The 22,865-nt window shown below is 36.6% G+C and overlaps 1 protein-coding gene across 4 annotated transcripts in view; it reads right to left on the bottom strand.

Annotated features, from left to right (window-relative positions):
• The window catches only part of MICU1 (mitochondrial calcium uptake 1), a 200,081-nt gene that overhangs the window by 71,011 nt on the left and 106,205 nt on the right, over positions 1-22,865 (bottom strand). For all 4 annotated transcript variants that reach the window (XM_027129935.1, XM_027129934.1, XM_027129936.1 and 1 more), the window contains 2 exons: positions 10,099-10,181; positions 4,249-4,446 (listed from right to left, as the gene is read on the bottom strand). In XM_027129935.1, the coding sequence (XP_026985736.1) occupies positions 4,249-4,446; positions 10,099-10,181 (281 nt within the window). The remainder of the gene's footprint in view (positions 1-4,248; positions 4,447-10,098; positions 10,182-22,865) is intronic.

Genomic DNA, 22,865 nt, shown 5'->3' with positions numbered 1-22,865 from the left:
CCTTAAACACAAAGGTATTTCACTATTGACTTATCTTTTCTTATAAAACTGTGCATTCTTAAGTCACTCTTTCAAACCCATGCTTTTTTTTTTTTTTTTTTGCGATATGCAGGCCTCTCACTGTTGTGGGCTCTCCCGCTGCAGAGCACAGGCTCCAGACGCGCAGGCTCAGCGGCCATGGCTCACGGGCCTAGCTGCCCCGCGGCATGTGGGATCTTCCCGGACTGGGGCACGAACCCGTGTCCCCTGCATCGGCAGGCGGACTCCCAACCACTGTGCCACCAGGGAAGCCCAAACCCATGCTTTTTGAGTTCCCAAATAAAGACATAAGGGTAGAATAAAACAAATATGACCAGAGATAAGAGCATTAGAACACTCTAAAAAAATCTAACAAGTTAATGATTGTTATGAAAAGAAACTAAACGGCTAGTTTAGGTAGTATCTTACCAACACAAAAGAACAGTGTATTTCTTCTCAGCCACAACATTCAACTTGAAGGGCAAAGGAACTGGAAAAACATGGTGCTGAAGAAGGGAGACTATAAATATTCAAGACTTTTTGTTTGTTTGTTTCTAAATTTCAGAACGTTTTGTTTTTCTTTAGAGCTCTAAATAAGTCAGGTACAGAAACCTCATCTCAGACTAAAAGTAATAACAATCAGATGATGAATAGAAAAGAGTTTAGTCTGAAAGAGTGAGTTGGAATCCTGGTTGTACCATTTAATAGCTCTGCAACTTTTATCTTTTCGAATTTCAGTTTCTACCTCTGTAACACCGGTATAATACCGCCAAACCCAATAGGGTTGGTGAGAACTAAAATAAAGAAGGCATGTAATATCTGTACAATGCCTGGCTCATAGTAGGCATTTGATAAATTTTCATGGACTTTTTCCCCTTCCCTAACCACTGTGGAAATTAAAATTGACAGATAAATAGTGTTCTCTTCACTCTCAAAGCTATTGTGGTGAGAAAAAGACAGAAATAACCAAATGGAGCTATAAGTCTCCTCGATCTAAAATTCTAAAGTAGATAAGTAAGCAGTGAAATAAAACTGGTAAGAGATAAATAGAAAGAATAATGGAACTATAAAACCCATATGAAAGCTAAGATACTGTTAATCATTCCTATTTTCCTCTTGGCTGTGATGATATTATATTTCATATTCAGTGAGGGGATAAATTACCCAAACTTCGAAAAGTAAAATTAAAAGTGTTTCACAAAAACAAAAACTGCTTCTATTTTCTAGATGTTTTATCAGAAAAATATTTCAAAATGAAAGTAAGGCCTTTCAGTCATTCATCTGAGATGACCTGTTTACGTCTATTACATGCCAACTGTCATACTAAAGGGCAGAGGGTATACAAAAGAAGGTGAAAGAATCTGTTAAAGGCATAGTACATGCCAAGTGTTTCAGGCATGCACCACTGTGTTAGTTCACTAGGGGTGCCATAATAAAACACTACGAACTGGGTGACAAATAGCAGAAATTTATTTTTTCACAGTCCTGGAGGCTGGAAGTCCAAGAACAAGGTGTAGGCAGTGTCGGTTTCCTCTGAGGCCTCTCTCCTTGGCTTGCAGTTGGCTACCCTCTTGCTGTCTCTTCACATGGTTGTCCCTCTGTGTACATACACCCCTGGTGTCTGTGTCTCTTTGTGTGTCCAAATTTCCTCTCCTTATAAGGCTACCAGTAAGACTGGATTAGGGCTCATCCTAATAGCCTCATTTTAACTTAATCACATCTTTAAAGGCCCTATCTCCAGACTGGGGGTTGAGATTCAACATATCAATTCTGGGGGAAGACACAATTCAGCCTATAAGAAACATCATCTCACTTAATCATCACCACGTTGTATAAATGAGGATATAGGCTTTGAGAGAATAAATAACTCATCGAATGTCAGATAGCCAGTAAGTGGTAGAAGGAAAATTTTAACCAAGGTCTCGTTATGAGTACACCAAAGCCTTTGCTCTTTCTGCTATTCACACCTCCTCAAAGAATTACACATCAACTTGGGAAGACATAGTACTGACTGATGAAACTTTAAATATGGGGCTTACTGATAAGGAGGCACTTATTCACTGAACTTGTGTATTATATGGAAAGAAGGGACTCAGGATTAATAAACGTTTATATAATAAATAGAATATTTATTATATTTTAGGCTGGGTTCTTTCACAAAAAAGTCTATTGGTTCCCTTACAGGAGGAATTGCTGATTGTCAAACAGAACAGTGTTGGTATGTCTTGGCCCAAAGCCTACAGAAGATCCAAGTCAATGTCAAATACAAGAGTGTTTTCTAGAATAAGTATCTTAGATATACTCTTTTAGATCTCTTTTCTTCTACATTTGGGTGTAGGTTATGTGCAGGTATACATGTATGAAATCCCTAATCTGCTTTATAACATTCTACATTTATCGTTTAGAGTTTGTTAAAAGTACCATTCTAGCTTGTGCTTTATTCTCTAACTACATTTGATGGATGTATACTATATGTTAAACTGTAATTACATAATTAATAAGTTAAATAATTTACACTCCTAGATTATGTTATAAGGCTTCCAAAGAAGACCATTACAGGTATGCATACTAAGGCATAGGTCTAGAATCCTGGTACATACCAACTCTTACACAAAAACTGTTGGACTCCTCAAAGCCGGAAGTGAAACTCCCATGTGAAAGATGTCCTCCTTATACTACCAGGAAAGAAACAAAGAGAGGCAACTGTGGATGAGTAACTAAAATATATGGGGGACTAAAGGAAGATAAGAATTATTTTAACAAGATCTGTTTGTACAAATTACTCTCGACTTTGACTCCCCTTTTCTGGTGATAAGAATGCAAACTTCACAAAGCTAAGTTGCCTCTCTTTGTTCAACTTAGTATATAAACAATTAGGCCTAGCCACTCCTTTGGGTCTTCATTTTCCTATGGGGATTCTCATGTATGTGTAAAAATCTGTATACTTTTCTCTTGTTAATCTGTCTGATGTCAATTTAAGACTCAGGCCCAGGTGGAGACCCTAGGAGGGTAGAGGTAAAGTTTTGTGCCCCCTGCACTATATATATAATAAATATATAGTGCTTACCATGTATTATAAGGGCTACAAGAGCCTCCTGAAGGAGGCTGAATTGTGGAAAACCATTATTTTGAGGTAAGTTCCTTGAATATTAATTATACCATTTCCAAAAAAAACAGTACAAAAGCACATTCCAAAGTTAGATCTGATTTTTAGTATGATTTATTCTTCTGCTTCTCTCCTAGAGAATGAATATTAAACAGTGTTCTTATCAGTAATGGGAATTCAGTTGTGATTTTTCAAACTGTCTCAACTGAGGGAAGTAGGTGGAAGAGGTGGGAGTAGTATATTAGAATCTCCAGGGAAAAAATGGGAGAGCAGATAGAGAAGTAATATTCAGAGTTTAAAAACAAAGCAGTGCTTTTCTCCAATACTTTTATGTGTTTTTAGTCATAGGATTTAATGTTTTGAAATTTCAAGTAACATTAAGGCAGGGCATATGTTAACCAAAAACAGAGGTTTGAGGAACACCAGCATAAGGGAATTTTTAATAATCAGAAGAAATCAGAGACTTCATTTTTTTATCTCCAGACTAAAGTGCATATAGAAGGCATTTAATGAACGTTTTGAACTGAACAGACTCAGTAGCCAATTAACCCCCAATTACTTACTTAATTCAACAAGTACACGCATAGAAAAAGGTAATGCTCTTACAGAGTTGTGTCCAGGAACTGAACACCATGATGGTCTAAACTTTAAGTGGAAAAGTAAATCCCCAAACCCAGTATGACACCTTTGTAACTCTGAGCACATATATTTTTATTTCTGACACTTTGTGTTTCCAGCTGTTACTACCTTTGTAAACTTTCAAAGAAAGAGTTCCTTATTATCCCCCTCTCCTTACCTCTTTGGTGCCTTCTACACAATAAACATACGTGCTCAGGTTGAGAACTACTCTGACTCCTGAACTTCTTTTTCCTCAAGCTGAGTATCCAAAGACAACTAAGATTTTCAATTTGACTTTTTTGGCTTTCAGTCCCAGAACAAACTTATTGTAAGACATATTATTTCCTACCTGCTGTCCGGCTGTAGATCACTGATAAGGCTCAAACTAATCAGTTCTCATGGTTGGAGGCAGATTGAAAGAATATTTACAGTACAGGCCCCTCCCAACCCAGCAGCTCTACGTGCATACATGATGGACAGTGCCCTGAAGTCCAAGGAATACCTACTTCCAGCTTCAGAACATCGTGCTGAAGTTTACGCTGAAATTCAAGGAAGTTTTTGATTGTCAGCTTCCCCTTGAGATCAGCTCCAAAAAAGTAGGTTGTGAGGGCTGAACACAAGCCAGACTTGAGGGTGTTACCAGTTGTAGAACGATCTCTGTGACGCATTCCCATGCTGGTTTGGGAGCGAATGATGCTCTGAACCTAATGGAGAAGCAAACCCCCGTCCAGAAAAACATTACAAGGTGGAAAATATGGAAAAGTAAGAATAGTAACTGACTATCGACTGCTTACTGTTTGCCTACACTGCGCTACAATGCTCTCTTTTAATGCTCACAACAGTCCTATGAGATAAGCCCCATGATTATTCTCATTTTACAGATGAGGAATTTGAGGTACACTGCTAAATAACTTGCTTGAGGTCAAGTAGCTAGCAAATAATTGAACTGGTATTCTAACACACATGCTTGACACCTTTATAATTGGGATGCCTTTTAAAATCTCTCTTTAGAAAAAAGTATGCATTTGTTTTAGGTTCAAAACCTCACACACAACATTAAAATAATCATCAACCTCACAGTAATACCTTCCATATCTCAGGAGACTTTCAAAAATTTCACACTTCTCACTACTGACTCTCCAGTTGTGATGAGAGGCGGTATAGCTATAGGCAAATACTTGATATCACACAGATATTGAGATAACACATTTATTAGAATGATAATGTGAAACATAAAGTTGGTATGAAGTAATTCTACAAGAGAAGATGGAGAATTAATCTTTGAGAAGTTTTAAATGAGCTTTTGAAAACAAACAACCCAATCCAAAAATGGGCAGAAGACCTAAACAGACATTTCTCCAAAGAAGATATACAGATTGCCAACAAACACATGAAAGGATGCTCAACATCACTAATCATTAGAGAAATGCAAATCTAAACTACAATGAGGTATCATCTCACACCGGTCAGAATGGCCATCATCAAAAAATCTACAAACAATAAATGCTGGAGAGGGTGTGGAGAAAAGGGAACCCTCTTGCACTATTGGTGGGAATGTAAATTGATACAGCCACTATGGAGAACAGTACAGAGGTTCCTTAAAAAACTAAAAATAGAACTACCATATGACCCAGCAATCCCACTACTGGGCATATACCCTGAGAAACCATAATTCAAAAAGAGTCATGTACCACAATGTTCATTGCAGCTCTATTTACAATAGCCAGGACATGGAAGCAACCTAAGTGCCCATCGACAGATGAATGGATAAAGAAGATGTGGCACATATATACAATGGAATATTACTCAGCCATAAAAAGAAACGAAACTGAGTTATTTGTAGTGAGGTGGATGGACCTAGAGTCTGTCATACAGAGTGAAGTGTAAGTCAGAAAGAGAAAAACAAATACTGTATGCTAATACATATATATGGAATCTAAAAAAAAAAATGGTTCTGAAGAACCTAGGGGCGAGACAGGAATAAAGACGCAGACATAGAGAATGGATTTGAGGACACGGGGAGGGGGAAGGGTAAGTTGGGACGAAGTGAGAGAGTGGCATGGACATATATACACTACCAAATGTAAAACAGATAGCTAGTGGGAAGCAGCCACATACCACAGGGAGATCAGCTCAGTGATTTGTGACCACCTAGAGGGGTGGGATAGGGAGGGTAGGAGGGAGACTCAAGAGGGAGGAGATATGGGGATATATGTATATGTAGAGCTGATTCACTTTGTTATAAAGCAGAAACTAACACACCATTGTAAAGCAATTATACTCCAATAAAGATGTTTAAAAAAATACAAAAAAAATAAATGAGCTTTTGAGAAAGAATAATTTGGGGGACTAGCAACCATGGCTTAACTATATAAAATGAGCTTTTTGAGGCAAGTCTATGATTGATATAGCATTTTTTTCACAAGTTCCTGCAATCTTTTCTACCTCTTCACAAGCTAAAATAACAACTATTCAGAATAATTAAAATTGTGATATGTAAGAACAGATAATAAAGGTATATTATATAAATAAATAATATATATAGCCTTGTGGATGATGATTTTTAAATTGCCAAATTAGAAAAGCATAATACTTTAAAACTTAAGATTTGTAACAATGGATTTCCATGGTTAAATGTCTTTTATTTGTTTTATTTATTACCTATGACCATAAAAAGACTTATTTAACACAATTTAAAAGTCTCTGGCTCTAAAAGGTAAAAGTAGTATAATGGAAAGACACAAGATGAGGAATCAGGACACACGAGGTCTAATTCTGTTGCTCTGCAGTGAAAGCACAATTTATGCAGTTCATTTAACTTCTTTGGGCCTTAGTTTTCTCATTGGAAAAGTTCACGGTTTTGTCTCTAAGTCTCCTTATAACTCTAGGTTAATATCATAAATGCTTCTGATTATGATTTTTTTCTGGGTTCATGTTTTATCATGTAAATAAGATTTCTTGACATTTGTTTTTCATGCACACGGAGACTTGAAAGATAGGTATACAATGGATTTTAAAATTATTTAAGTTGAAGTTTTTTAGACATTAAATTGAAATACAGGATAATCAGTACAGTGCTGCTTCTATTTGAAGGCAATACACAATTCATTTTCTCTGCCTGGGTATGAGAACTGAAGAATTTTCCAATAGCAGTGAACCAGTATTGAGCATCAACGTCAAGACCTGTCATGATTTAAATTTTGTCTGTGCCATAATATTGCAGCTTATACCCTTCCTATGGTGGAAATGTGTATGTTAGCTTCAAAAGTGTGGTGCTGAAGAGTGTATGTGGAAATTTCATTCCCTTTCTTCTGTCTCACAACTCATACTTTCATACTAAAAAATCATTTCTGTCACAGCCTCGGGTGAATGTAGCCCAAACAGTTATGAGATTTCTTAAAAAATATCTTTTGCTAGGTTAGTTCTGTTTTATGATCTGCTATGAAATGGGTTAAAGAAAAGGATCTGGGGGCTTCCCTGGTGGCACAGTGATTAAGAATCTGCCTGCCAATGCTGGGGACATGGGTTCAAGCCCTGGTCTGGGAAGATCCCACCTGCCGTGGAGCAACTAAGCCCGTGCGCCACAACTACTGAGCCTGCGCTCTAGAGCCCGTGAGCCACAACTACTGAGCCCACATGCCACAACTACTGAAGCCCGTGCGCCTAGAGCCTGTGCTCTGCAACAAGAGAAGCCACCGCAATGAGAAGCCCGTGCACCGCAAATGAAGAGTAGCCTCTGCTCACCACAACTAGAGAAAGCCCACGTGCATCAATGAAGACCCAGTTCAGCCAAAAATAAATAAATAAAATAAATAAATTTATAAAAAAAGAAAAGAAAGGTCAGAGAAAACCTACACTATTTACAGTCGTGTAATGTTTTTTAGTAATTTATGTTTATGCATGATCAAAGTGATTTTTGAAAAAGATGAATAAAAGAGTAATATTAGGTATTAGCTTGCTTCACACCACATTGACTTTGAAGATACACAATGATGAAATGTGTGTGTCCTCATACTGGCTCTGTTTTACTTTTTTTGTAAGCTTGACAAATTTACCGTCAAGAAAATACCTATTTAGCTGGAAATCAAAGTTTGAATGTTTTAAAGCTTAGTGCACTTTCAACTTAAAGAATTATTATATTGCCCAAAAATGTAGAACGTAGAACAATGAAGCAGAGAAACTTCTAATGAGAGCTATTCACTCCTGAACCACCTCATAATTATTTTTGTTTCTCTAAAGAGTTTTTATATCAAAATTCCTTGTGATCAATATTACAAGTTCCATCCGTTTAACAAGGCCAGTTATCAAGGGATCATATTAGATGAAATTAATACTCCCTTCTCTGTCAAGTGAGCAGAATGGTGGAGTGACTGCTCCAAGTCATTCAGCATTTCAACAGCAATGCCAAAAACGTTGGTGAGGATGTGGAGAAAAGGGAATCCTCAGGCACTAGTGGGAATGTAAACTGGCGTAGCCAGTATGGAAAACAGCATGAAGATTCCTCAAAACATTAAGACTAGAACTACCATATGATCCAGCAATTCCACTTCTGAGTATTTATCCAAAGGAAACCAATCACTATGTCGAAGAGATATCTTCAGCACCCCCCACCACATTCATTGCAGCATTATTCACAATAGCCAGGACATGGAAACAACCTAAGTGTCCACTGGCAGATGAATGGATAAAGAAAATATGATACACACACACACACACACACACACACACACACACACACACACACACACTGGAATGTTATTCAGACATAAAAAAGGAAGTAAATCCTGCCATTTGTGATTAACATGGATGAACGTTGAGGGCATTACGCTGGATGAAATAAGTCAGAGAGAGAAAGGCAAATACTATATGATCTCACTTATATGTGGAATCCAAAAAAAGCTGAACTCACAGGCACAGAGAACAGATTGTTGGTTGCCAGAAGCAGGGGATGGAGGGTGGGCAAAATGAGTGAAGGTGGTCTAAACTTCCACTTATAAGATAAATAAGCCTTGGGGATATAAGCATGGAGACTATAGTTAACAAAACTAAATTGTATATTTGAAAGCTGCTAGGAGAGGAGATCTTAAAAGTTCTCATCACAAGAAAAAAAACTACGTGTGGTGATGGATATTAACTAAATTTATTGTGGTAATCATTTCAAAGTATATACATAGGTCAAATTATTATGTCATACACCTAAAACAATGTTATATGTTAACTATATCTCAATAAAAATAAAATAGTTCTGTGTAAAATAAAATTAAAAATACCAAAATAAGTTCTATTTATAATCATTTGAGGCCGCCTGGTAACACCAGTGAAGTGCAGAATTATGAAAAGTGAAGGTATTAGATGGACATAGCTTGCAAATTTGAATAAATATCTGTAGGTATTTTGAAATATTTGTCTCTGTGCATTTCTTTTTTTTGTTTGTTTTTTTTGTTTGTTTGTTTTTGGTTTTTTGGGGGGGTTTTTTTGGTTTTTTTTTTGCATTACGCGGGCCTCTCACTGTTGTGGCCTCTCCCGTTGCGGAGCACAGGCTCTGGACGCGCAGGCTCAGCAGCCATGGCTCACGGGCCCAGCCGCTCCGCGGCATGTGGGATCTTCCCAGACCGGGGCACGAACCCGTGTCCCCTGCATCGGCAGGCAGACTCTCAACCACTGCGCCACCAGGGAAGCCCGTCTCTGTGCATTTCTTATTTAAAGATACACTATTCCTGATACTTTCTCCCACTTCCTTTTTGCCTCTTTACTCATTGTGAATACAAAAATGTTATCTCCCACATATATATTTTTTTCTGTTTTGAAACCACTTCTACCAAACATAATAATTATACCTGGAGAGACACCATGGCCCTCCAAGAACAGAAGTTTGATGGAAATGTAATCTCTTCCTAGGATTCAGAAGAAACTATATACTTTTATGGCTGGAACCTGCTACAGTAAAAGGCATCGTACCATTTTTCCTTCTCTTACAGAAATCCTTTCAGAACATATGTCATTCATCCTTGTATTCTGGAACTGCCTAGCACAAAGGAGCTATTTAATAAATGTTGATTGGATATATGATTGAATAACCGTAACTTAGCCTCTCAGCATTAGAGTCTAATTTATGTTGGGGAATCAGAGCAATGTTGACCTTAATAATATGCTCAAATAATTCCTTACATTTAGAGTAAAAACAAACAAAAAAACCTCACCTATTAAAAGTGGAGATAATTCTGAAAAATGATACATTTGGTACTTCAAAAATTGGATAGCATCAGAATATACTGACCAAGACCACAGTAACTCCAAGGCATATGAAAATGTGTTAAATATTAATGTATTCAAAGGAAATTTCCAGGAAAACTTGCCTGTTCAAACTCCTCCATGTCTACTTCTCCATCTCCATTCAAGTCAAACATCTTGAAGGCAATTTCAAAATTTCTCTGAGGAGCTGCAAGTTAGGAAGGATGGAAGGACAGGAGGGAGGGAGGAAGAAACAAGAAAAATATTTAGAAGGTATTGACCAAAAATAATCATTCCTTTAAGAAAAAAAGATAGTTAAACATTAAAATGTAATATCAAGTCACAGAATGCCACCATATGTATCTTAATCAACCTTTTAGCAATAGTCCTTAAAACCAAAAGAGAATTTTACCATGGCCAGTAAAGATAGCACTTGTCTATCTTTGTGTTTCAACACTCTCTTTTTAAATACTTCAGCTTTGCTTTCTTAGAAACCATCCTCTTAACTGAATAATATTAACGTTGTTCTGTTACTTAAATATAGTGTTATTTATCTGGGCATGAAAGTCTATTTGGGGTGAGATATACTGCTGCAAAGTAAGAAGCTAAAACTCTAAGTCTTTGTCTTGCCTTTTTAAAACAAGTTAGCTTTCTACTTTGTTTTTTCTAGTCTCTCCACTGTAAGTACAACCAGGAGTTCAGTGGATATCGTTCTGCCAACAGGTTATTATCTACACCGCTCTACTCAATGTCACTATAGCTCTGTGGTAAGGCAGAAAAGCACAATGTCAGCTACCCAGCCCCCTATTTTAACCATGTCAGCTGGGTACACAAATTACTAAGCAAAGTACACTTAAATGTTTAAAAAACAAAATGAAAAGTGCAAAGCTTGAGAAGACAGTATATTTTTTTTCCCTTAAGTGAATGATGAAAGTGTTTCAAGACTTCTTTAATGTTCCTAGGTTAATCAAAATAAAATTAATATATTTGTGCATTAGGATAAAATATAAATAGAACAGCCCTCCTTCCTTACCAATGCTAAACGTTCTACTAAAGAAAATAGCGACTTCCCTGGCAGTCCAGTGGTTAGGACTCGGCACTGTCACTGCAGGGGCCTGGGTTTGATCCCTGGTTGGGGAACTAAGATGCCACAGGCCATGTTGCGTGGCCAAAAAAAAAAAGAAGAAAACTAAGTCGTTTACCTCCTTCCTTTGGTGCTTCAAATTTATATAGCTATAAAGAATAAACCAAAATAAAATTTCCTATATATCCTAATACTACTGAATTAAATTTTCAGTTAATTATCACTTTTAGTAAAAAAAATAGTAACAATTCAAGATTATATGTAGACAAAAGAGTAAAAAAGGGCTTAGTGTATTATGCATTGTTACAGACAGTCCAGATTCCCATCATGCTCATGAATTTGTCAGTATCAACACTTTCTAGGCTTAAATTCCATTCTCAGCTAGCTAGCCAACTAAGTGGGTAAGCTCCTGGTTTTTAGTTGCCTGGGTGAATCATGTGCTTGTCAGTTTCCAATTGCCTGTTTCACTTGATAATGGCTTCCAACAGGTTTGCTCTTCTTAGGCCACCAGTATGATTGCTGAGAAGGATGCAGTGGGGGGGATTAGATTTTCGTATATTTATTGTCACTTCTCAAATTATTCCTACCTGTCTGGATGCTATCGTTTATTGAAGAGTTACTATGTACCAAGCATTGGGCTGAATAATTCTAAGCTGTTATCTGATTTTGTATTCTCAATACTGAAAATTTTATTTCTTTCTTAATTTTTTCAACAGAGTAGGAAATTGGGGCTCAAAGTCACTAAATGACTAGCTCAAAATCACACAGCTAATAGGCAGCAGAACTGGTAAGTGAATATAGGTCAACACTGACTCCAAAGCCCATAATTTTTTCATTATGTTCCACAGCCTCCAATATGAAGACAGTGGTACTTAAAATAATAAACCAATACTCTTTATTCTGGTATGTTTTGACTTAGAAACAAAACAACCAAACATGACTCACTGGTTACATCAGTCTCTGCAATAGCTCAGAGTTTCAAGTGGTCCATCTAAAGGATTTACCTGATATCAAAGAAACGTTGTATGTGAGGAGCTCAGTAGTTTAAGCTTGGTTGCACTCATAGGCATAGACAACATCAGATTCTCTGATAGACTTGTCACATATTTTTTAAAATTCTAAATATGAATTTCTTTAAACATGAGTGCCTCCCTGTTCTCCCCTATTGTCTCAAACTTGGTCCACTGCACTCACATACATTATTTGCCTAATGCTTACAGATTCTTGAAATTGTAAGAACTGCAGACAATATGAGGTCACTGAAAGTTTTAAGTGGAGGAGTGCCACAATCACACAGGCATTCAGAAAGAACTTCTCTGGCTACAGTGTGAAGGATGAGTTGGAAAACAAGAAGCAGCCTCAGAGAAGATCATAAAAGCTCTTGTAAATGGTGCAAATGTGAACTGAGGTGATGGCGGTGGTCATGGAGAGAAGGAAACGTATCTGAAATAACTTGAGGCAGAAAGTATATAACTTAATGATTAATTAGCTGTGATGAGTTAAGAGTAAAAAAGGTGGACAGCATGACTGGCTTAGGTTACCAGGTAGCCTGCATATCACTAATCAAGAGATAAAAGGAATGGAAAAGGTTTGAGAAAAAAAATGAATTCAGATAGGACCTGCTGAATTCAAGGAGTCCATAGCATAATATTCAGATGAAAATGTTCAGGAGATAGGTGGAAATATGGGTCTAAAGCTTAGAAGAGAGAGGTTAAAGCTGGGAATCATTAGCATGAATATGTTAGCCGCAAAGACCTGAAATGAAGTTGTCCATGGAGAACTGAAGGTTGAGGAGAAGGGTAAAGAAAGGGTAGAATGAGCTGGAAACCAATACTTAAGGTGAAAGGAAAAAGAAAGGAAGCAGTGACAGAGGAGGCGGTATCACAACATCAAGGGAAATGTGGTCCAAATGAATAGAAATAGGGAAAGATCTGGCCAGAAGCCGTCAAAGTGCTGCTACTCCTGAATTAAAGCAGCATTCTCATTCCCTATCTCCACTGATTACAGAGGGGACACAGAGTTCTCAAAATTTTAGCTTTATCATGATCTGTTATTCCTACTGTCCTGTGAGTTCTGTGATGGCATATGCCCAGTCATTTATATGACTGAATGAGTTATTATGGCAAATCATACTTATATGTTCTCCTACAACTAAGGTTAAATTCACTTTACCAAACAAAGCACATCCTATACTGCTTGAGGTTTCTTTATCTTTTTATCCTGGCTTACTCCCAGGATATCTGCTTTATGTGGAGCGACTCAGAGTGTTTATTAAAGAATATGTGCTGACACTCTCAGGCTGAGCTCCTGTGCCCTGGTCACTGATATGGCAAGTCAGGGCAGCAGCTGTGCACACTCTCACTTAGGCCTTAGCAGTCTATCAGGCAAGGTCCTTCAAGGAGTAGTTCTCTCAGTCTATTCAATCTTCATCTGCTGATCACGTCAAAGCACTTAAGTGAAAAACCAGCTTGCTTTAAGTGAAACATGCTACACAGGAATATGCTGCTAGGCAATTTTCTCATACTCTCCTGTCTCCCTTTAAATGTAGGCTTTGGAGTAATTTTTAAATCTAGCTGCTCTGGAAAGCTAAAGGTGTCTTGAGTTTACATTAATTCACAACCTATTTCCATAGAAAGGTATAGAGAGAGGAATTCTTTTGAATTCCAGGCTGCTTGTAGAGTGACAGTGAAGTTCTGCTCTGCCCGCTCCTTGTGTTAATGGCTTAATCTACTTTCTGCGCATCAATTTCTAAAACAATTATACATTGGAACTGATCAAAACAATGGAATTCTATACAAAGTTCATCACTATACATCCTTTGCTCATAATTCCATGATAGTCTTTGCTATAAGTAAATGGATATACATTAGATCTGTTCTAGTTAAGAATAAAACATTTTTACATTATTCTATCATTGACAATAATGACAACAGCAATAACAACTCCTGACTTGCTCAAAGCACAGGAGATTTTTCTACGTTGTTTTAGTAATAAGAAAAAAAAAGTTTTTCTATGTGTGGTAAGTCAAATAATCAGATAGCAACAACACTACCTGTCTCAAGATTTTCATGACTTTCACTTATTTTTCTTTAATAGAAATGCAAATGACTTGGGCTCTAATTCTGGCTTTTCCACAACATAATGAGTCATTATGCCTTAAATTCTCTTTTGGTAGTACTGACGGAATGAACAACAACAAAAAAAATGGACAGGTTATAACATAAACAAGTTTCTTCTTTTCTTTTTTTTTTTTAAAATAAATTTATTTATTTATTTATTTATTTTTGGCTGTGTTGGGTCTTCGTTTCTGTGCGAGGGCTTTCTCTAGTTGCGGCAAGCAGGGGCCACTCTTCATCGCGGTGCCCGGGCCTCTCACTATCGCGGCCTCTCGTTTTGGAGCACAGGCTCCAGACGCGCAGGCTCAGTAGTTGTGGCTCATGGGCCCAGTTACTCTGCGGCATGTGGGATCTTCCCAGACCAGGGTTCGAACCCATGTCCCCTGCATTGGCAGGCAGATTCTCAACCACTGCACCATCAGGGAAGCCCAGTTTCTTATTTTCTGTTGGTTTGATTCTCCTACCACAAAATTCCCACCTCTACCATTCCTGTTTTAAAATGATGCCTAGGACAAATGAGGTAATTAATATGCAATATCAGAGAACTCTGAGTTAGAAAATAAATTCATATAATATGACACACCTCTCTTCAATGATGAACGTGCCTACTGAATTTATAAGGATGATCACACAGCCTCTGATTATTTCTGAGAGGGAGGTCACCACTTCTGTGGTGTAACCATTGTTGGCCATATTAATTGAACTTTTTTCCTCATGCAGAGCCCAGATCTAATTCTTTGTAGCTCTTACAAATTGTCTTAATTTAATTTTCTAGAGAAATAAAAAAATATAACCGCTTCCTCATATATGCTGGCCCTTTGAATACATAAAAGCATAGTGTCATGTCTTTACTAAAGGTTTCTCAGAACTTGTTTCCAGAACTTCAACATCCTAATAGCCCCCTCTGGGGTACTTGAGAGGGCCAATGCCTCCCATAAATGCAGTATTCTAAATATAGTTAATTCTGGAATGACTTATCCTTTCTAATAACAATAGGACTTCTTCTTTGCAGACTAATATATTAACATTTTTCTTATATAAGGGCTTAGTGTCTTGTTTTCTCACATTAGGCTTGGGAAAAGGAGAAGAAAAACCTGCAAGATTAGGTTTCAAAAAAACTGCCCCTCTCTCAGTTCTTCTGAATTCTTCAAGGTATGATGCCTAGGTGCAGCCTGGAAGAATCTTTCTGCCCTTTTTACACAGAGTGGAGAAAAAAAGTTCCTATGGTATGATGCATTGTAGTTGTACTATAGCATTTCCTTGGGATGATTTAGCTTCCAAAGAAGGGTGCTACATTAAATGAAAATGTCCTAAGAATTTTTTTAAAACATACTTAAGCAACAGCAGATCAATTTTCTTTTCAATGACCTAATTGCCTTCTAAGTCTGATTTGACTTCTGTTAATAAAGTATTTTACAGTTACTTTGATAATCTATTAGTCTCTTCAGCATTTTCTAATATTAGGTTTCATGATAAGAGCCAGTCTAACATTATACCTAGTAAAAGGACTGCAGATATTTGAAAAACAGAAGACTTACAGAATGATAAAAGATAAGGACAAAGTCAAGGAATATTTCCTTTTATAAAGCTATGTATCTTATTTAATTTTTATACACAGTTAACTTTGTAAAAAGGTGTATTTATGTGAAGCAAGGCATAGCATGAACAATATCAGTGGCTCAAAAATTTAACAATTACACTTTCTGCATCAACTCAGAAGTCCCATAGTCAGGCATGCCCTCATCATTGTCTTGTAGAATTATCTACTGACCAAAATATCCACTATTAATCATGTCATCTGAAGTCAATGGTGATGATGAGAATAACTATGGCATTTTGCTCTGAAATCAGGCAAATGATTATTCTTGAAATGCAAGATCTGAAATGACAAATTAAAAAAAATCCACATCTACTATAATTGGTTATAGAAGACACTGTGTTATGATATACAGTTAAACCAAGGTTTTCGCTGTTGGTTGTGCTAGAATTACAATTTAAAACACTGTAGGGACTTCCCTGGTGGTCCAGTGGCTAAGACTCCATGCTCCCAATGCAGGGGGCCGGGGTTCGATCCCTGGTTGGGGAACTAGATCCCACGTGCTGCAACCAAGAGTTCGCATGCCACAACTAAAGATTCTGTATGCTGCAACTAAAAGATCCCACATGCCACAACGAAGATCCCGTGTACTGCAACTAAGACCTGGCACAGCCAAATAAATAAATAAATATTTTTTAAAAAACACGGTAATAACTTTCTGACTATACTAACAAATTTTAATTAATAACCATTTAGTGATTGAATATGCTCAAACATGGGTAAGTTATTTAGACTGTTTCCTGAATATGTTTTCTGTGGCTGTGCAGCTGTATGCTCCCATTAAATTGAAATACAGGGGGCCCAAACTATATAAAATAGTAAACATTCTACCACTTAAAATATCTAGTTTTTCCCATGATTTGCAATTTGAAATGATAAAATGATATGACATTTTTATTGCTAACTTTTGGAATATAATATCCAGAAATTTTCCTTAGTGGGGAAAAAAGAAAGACAATAAAGTGATCTGAAATAGCTGAAGTTCATGGTGTGTAAATGTAACAATCTAGCTTTTCTTCTTGGGCTTGCTCTTTTAAGACAGGAAAAAAAAACCCTCCCCTAGTGAAATGACAAACGCCATGGATAAAGAAAAAGAGACCCCAACTATACAGGAAGAAAAAAAAAGTTATCATAAAGAAGAAAATATTGGGTTGTATCATAATTCTCAACAACATGAACACCACAGAGCAAGTTCTATAGAATCCTGAGGGAAAACAAATTTTATTTATTCATTTATTTATTTATAAAATTTATTTATTTGGCTGCACCAGATCTTAGTTACAGCACATGGGATTTTTATTTGTGGCACCAGGGAAGTCCTGGGAAAACAATTTTCATTTAAGAATTACATACAAGTCAACTCATCATTTACCTATATTAGCAACAGAAGACTGTCTCAGACAGGCAAGGACTTTGAAACTATATAATCCACAGATTCTTCCTAACAAAATTCCACAAAAAACAGTAACAAAAGTCTTAAGCAAGGATTGGTAAACTATGATCTGCTGGCTAGCCATTTGATTATGTATTGTCCATGGCTGCTTTTGAGGTACAAGGGCAGAAATGAGTAGCTGTGACAGAGACCTTATGGCCAGCAAGCCTAAAATAATTATCTTGTCCTTTAAGAAAAAGTTTGCCAACCCCTGGTTGAGGAAATTCTTCAGCCAGCAATGACAAAAAAATCAATCAAAATAAAGAAATAAAGACGGGGAAGGTGAGATCAATTCAGAAATGAGCAGTAAATTAAGTGAGCAATAAAATCAGTAGAACAGAGTTAAGCTTAAATAATGGTTATTGATAAAATAATCATGGCATGTCGACTTATTAAATGTTTATTATGTATCAGGCACTTTATATGAATTATTTAATCCTCCCAACCACTCTGTGACATTGTACTATTATACCCATCCCCTGTTAAAAAAGAGGAAACTGGGACTCCCCTGGAGGTCCAGTGGGTAAGACTCCACGCTCTCAGTGCAGGGGACCTGGGTTTGAACCCTGGTCAGGGAACTAGATCCTGCATGCATGCTGCAACTAAGAAGTCTGCATGCCGCAACTAAAGATCCCACCTGCCGCAACTAAGCCTAAATAAATAAATATTTTTTTTAAAAAATAGAGACTATTCTTAAAAAAAAAAGAGGAAACTAAGGTATTGGGTGTCCAGAGTCAAAGAGCCAGGATTCAAATGCAGACAGTCTACTAGAGTATGCACCACTCTTAGCCATTATATGAGAATGGCTATAGAATAATGAAGTGTAAGATTATTAAAAATGTAAAAACTGTGTGGAGAGAAGAAAGTGAAAGGAAGATAAACTTCTTGACTTCCAATAGAAGACATCAAAACACATAGATGATTCTGTCCTACATAAAAAAGCTACATACTGGGACTTCCCCGGTGGTCCAGTGGGTAAGACTCCATGCTCCCAATGCAGGGGGCCCGGAACTATCAGAGAACTGGTGGGGGAACTAGATCCCACATGCCACAACTAAAAGATCCTGCATGCCAAAACTAAAAGATCCTGCATGCCGCAACGAAGATCTTGCATGCGGTAAACAAGACCCAGTGCAGCTAAAAAAAAAAAAAAAAAGCCACGTTTCCCCGCAACCCCCACAGATACATATACAATACACATTTAAATTAACTCAGATTACCACGAATAGGAGAGCATTAAAATTACTTGGGAGAAAAACCCAATGAATAAAGCAAAAGCTTAACAGAAAAAAAAAATGGAAAGAAAGCACAGAAAACAAGACATAAGGTGTAAGAACAAATAAATCACAACAAAGTTAAATGAACTAAACTCCTCTATTAGAACACATGCTCTCAGACTGGGTCTGTTATTTATAAGAAATATACTGAAAACAAAATAATATAGAAAGATAAAAAATAAGAGGAAATACAAGAAAACGAAACAGTAAGAAAGCAGAGGTGGTAATATTAATGAGACAGAAATGAACTAAGAGCAGAAGGATTAAGAACAAACACCATTTTTATATTACTCATAACTACCATCCATAATGAAAATCTATTATATATTTTTATGTACAGGACAACATCACAGCAAAATATATAACAAAATATTAGTTAGATGTAAAGAATAAATTACAAAAATTACTGTAATATCTAAGCCTTTGACATATTTTGTAGAAAACTTAATGAGGTTATGGACACTTTATATAATACAAACCACAAGTTCAATTTAACAGATATATATATTGAACACTGCTTTCTGGTAAACAGAGACTGCATATATTTTTTAAATCTTCAAGGGAAATTTAGAAAGACATTAGATATTAGTCGACATACACACACACACACACAACAAACACAAGTAAAAGAAGAAATTGCAAATGTAGAATTTTTACAACTATAATGCAATAAAACTAGGTCACAGGAATAAAGCCACTTTGATCATCAGGCTAGATGCTGAAAAAGCATTTTGACAAAATTTTAGGTCTTCCTAATCTTTCTTTTCCTGAGAAATAAAGGGAGGAGGAACTTATTCAATATGGAAAAGAATATTTATCTGACACCAAGATTCACAATATACTTAACTGAAAAATGCCAAGGACATTTATTTTAATATAATAAACAAAGTGGGGATGCTCACTATTACGGATATTATTTTGAAAGTTCTAGCCAAAGCAAATATATAATGAGATGAAATAAGGCACACGTTAGAAAAAACAATTATCATTATTTGAAGATTATATAAATATAAATGTCTTCCTAAAAACTCCAAGAAAATGAACGAAAAACTTTCAGAACTACTAATAACAGTAACGTGAAGTTATAAGATAAATATATAATAGATATATTTATATCTGGGATAGGTGGAGTATATAAATATGACTGGAAAGTCCTGTTTCTAAGCCTCTTGGGGGTTGTGGGGGGAGAACTCATGAAACCAATGATTGGTTGGAACAATTCTGGAAGTTGAAGAATGTTGACTTCTTTTGATTTTACCTGCTTTTAGTTATTGACTAAATGGTGTGTGTATAGGGAGGGGCAAATAATGGGAAGAGAAGAGAACGACTTTTAGGGGGATAATACTCATTTACACATAGAACTTAACATGTATTTTTTTCCTTGTGGTTTTACTGAGATATAATTGGCATTCAGCACTGTACAAGTTGAAAGCATTATAGCATAATGATCTGACTTACATATATCATGAAATGATTACCACAAAAGTTTAGTGAATATCCATCATCTCATATAGATATAAAATAAAGAAAAAGAAAAAATATTTTTTCCGGGCTTCCCTGTTGGCGCAGTGGTTGAGAGTCCGCCTGTTGATGCAGGGGACACGGGTTCGTGCCCCGGTCCGGGAAGATCCCACATGCCGCGGAGCGGCTGGGCCCGTGAGCCGTGGCCGCTGAGCCTGCGCGTCCGGAGCCTGTGCTCCGCAACGGGAGAGGCCACAACAGTGAGAGGCCCGCGTACCGCAAAATAAATAAATAAATAAATAATTTTTTTCCTTGTGATGAGAACTCTTAGGATTTACTCTTAGCAATTTTCATAAAAAACATATAGCCGTGTTAATTATATTAATCATGTTGAATATCACATCCCTAGTACTTATAACTGGAAGTTTGTACCTTTTGACTACCTTCATCCAATTCCCCCTCCTGCCACACCCAGCCTCTTGTAACCACAGATCTGACCTATTTCATGTGGTCTTTCTGAGTTCATTTGTTTGTTTGGGATTCTTGTTTGTTTGTTTGTTTTTGAAGTATAACTGACTTACAACACTATGTTAGCTCCTGTTACACAACACAGTAATTCAATATTTCTGTACATTACAAAATGATCATCATAATAAGTCTAGTTACCATCCATCACCATACAAAGATATTACAATATTACTGACTATATTCCCCATGGTGTACATTTTATTCCCATGACTCATTTATTTTATAACTGGAAGTGTGTACCTTTTAATCTCCCTCACCTATTTCACTCAACCCACAACCCCTCCCCTCTGGCAACCACCTGATGTTCTCTGTATCTATGACTCTGTTTCTGTTTTGCTATGTTTATTTATTTTGTTTTTTATGTTTATTTATTTTTATGTTTATTTATTTTGTTTTCCTTGAGAGGGATGGTGGTGGCGAGAGCACATAGGATCTTGAAGGCCACTGTAATGACTTTGGCTTTTACTTCGAGATTAAAATCCAAGAGAGAATGGAAGCCTTGGGGGATTTTGAGCAGAGGGATGAGGTGATTTTATGGCGGGATTCTGGATTATTTCAAAGTAGAGATGACAGAATTTGGGGACAGATGAAATGCAAATATTCAGGCTATTTTAAAAAACACACACGTACTCGACACACACACACACTTTTTCTTTTCCCAAAATGGAATCGTGCAATATGTATGTTCTGACTCATCAGTATATTGTGAACAGTTTTCTATGCTAATAAATCTCTGCATTACATATATGAAGTGCTGTATTAAATTTCATTGCATAGATTTTATTGTAATTTGTTCAGCCAGCTGTTTGATATTTGAGTTCTTCCCAATTTATTTTTTGACCATCAATATCATTATACATGTGATCATTTTATTAGTCTAAACTTGTAGAATTGCAATTCCTGGGCCAAAGTGTAAGCACTTAATGAAAGTGTTTGGGAAACACTGCCAAGATTCTAAAAAAGCATGTTAATATTTTATACTTTCACCAACAGTATACTGTCAATTAAATTTAAGTGTCATTCCAATAGTTAATTCTGATGCACAAAGAGCTTTGGGTACACTATGGATTTGGTAGTCAAATGAGAGGAGGAACAACTAATCGCCCCTTCAAAAGAGGTAAACAATACTAATCTTTATCCTAGTTTCTTGGAGTCCTTTAGACCTTTGAGAGTGATCTCAGTTTAGGAAAGACTTCATCACCCCATGTAGTTTTGAGGACTAAGCCCAAGTCTAAGCTAGTTTAACTGTAGGGTAGACCAGGTGGTAAAGCTGCCTGAGGTGCAAGGTAGAGCCACGATGCCTACACTTTGTATAGTTCCTAGACAAACCCATAACCTTTGATTTACAGGTCTATAGTCAGCCACAGGGTAGCCAGGACCCCATGAATATGCGGTAGGAGGAAGGGAATTAAGTTGCTATTCCTAGCAGCACTAATTGGAAAGATTTGGTTGGAAGACCCATGTTTCTACTTTAACAGATTTTGACCATAAGGAAAAAACACTGAGAAATTTAACATATATTCTTAGAACAGACTTAAAATTCATATTGACTTAGTCTTGCTTTTATTTGAAAATCCTAAGACAATGAAAGAAACCACAAAAGACGTTACTATGAGCTTACCACCAGCAATAGCTACAGAGAGAGCTCTTTATTCTTTATTGTGTCTCAGTGTGATTTATTTATTTAATGTCAACTGGCAAGGTTTTCTAAATAATATGAAACGCTACCTGTCAAAAACCTGAGTTTAAAAACTTCATAAGATTGTGAAATGTTTCTGAATTCCTTCAACAAGGTTTTAGCTGTATAGACACATTCCTTCGAACTACTGCTCTTCTTCCATTTACATCTTTTCTAGAAAATACATTTCAGCCCTGATTCTAAAATATTTTATATCTATATATAAAATTTATATGCTTATATATCTATCTATATATCTCTAAACAAAATTTTACACCTGAAGAAAAGAAATAGCTAATGTTCATAGTTCACAGTACATAACCTGTCTTTGCGTTATACCTCAGCCTTACTTACTGGATGACCTTCAGAGAGCTGCCAGAAACAGTCCTTCATTTAAATTGCTCTTCCTTAACACTGTTATTTGACAGTTGTGCTACAGGAAGAGTATTCAATGTCAGAGATGTCAAAAAGCTTTGATTCCCCAAGAGTTCCTGGGAGATAAATTCTAAAAGGCATGCCAGTGTTTTAGCCTTGTATTAAGGTCACGTTCTTTCGAAATATATTTTCTTCAAATGCATGTTACTATTTTTATGCCCAAGTTACATATGCCTGTGTGATAGATTCCCCACCCCTATCTTCAGAGATCTAAAAAAAAAAATCATCTGCTTGACATTCATTTCATTCTATGTGGTTTCATTCCATTCCATGTGCTTAATAAC

The sequence above is a fragment of the Aethalodelphis obliquidens genome, unplaced genomic scaffold (assembly GCF_003676395.1).
Source record: "Aethalodelphis obliquidens isolate GAN/ISIS:26980383/991018 unplaced genomic scaffold, ASM367639v1 scaffold37, whole genome shotgun sequence".
NCBI lineage: Eukaryota > Metazoa > Chordata > Mammalia > Artiodactyla > Delphinidae > Aethalodelphis > Aethalodelphis obliquidens.
This window is presented reverse-complemented; position numbering and strand designations above follow the sequence as displayed.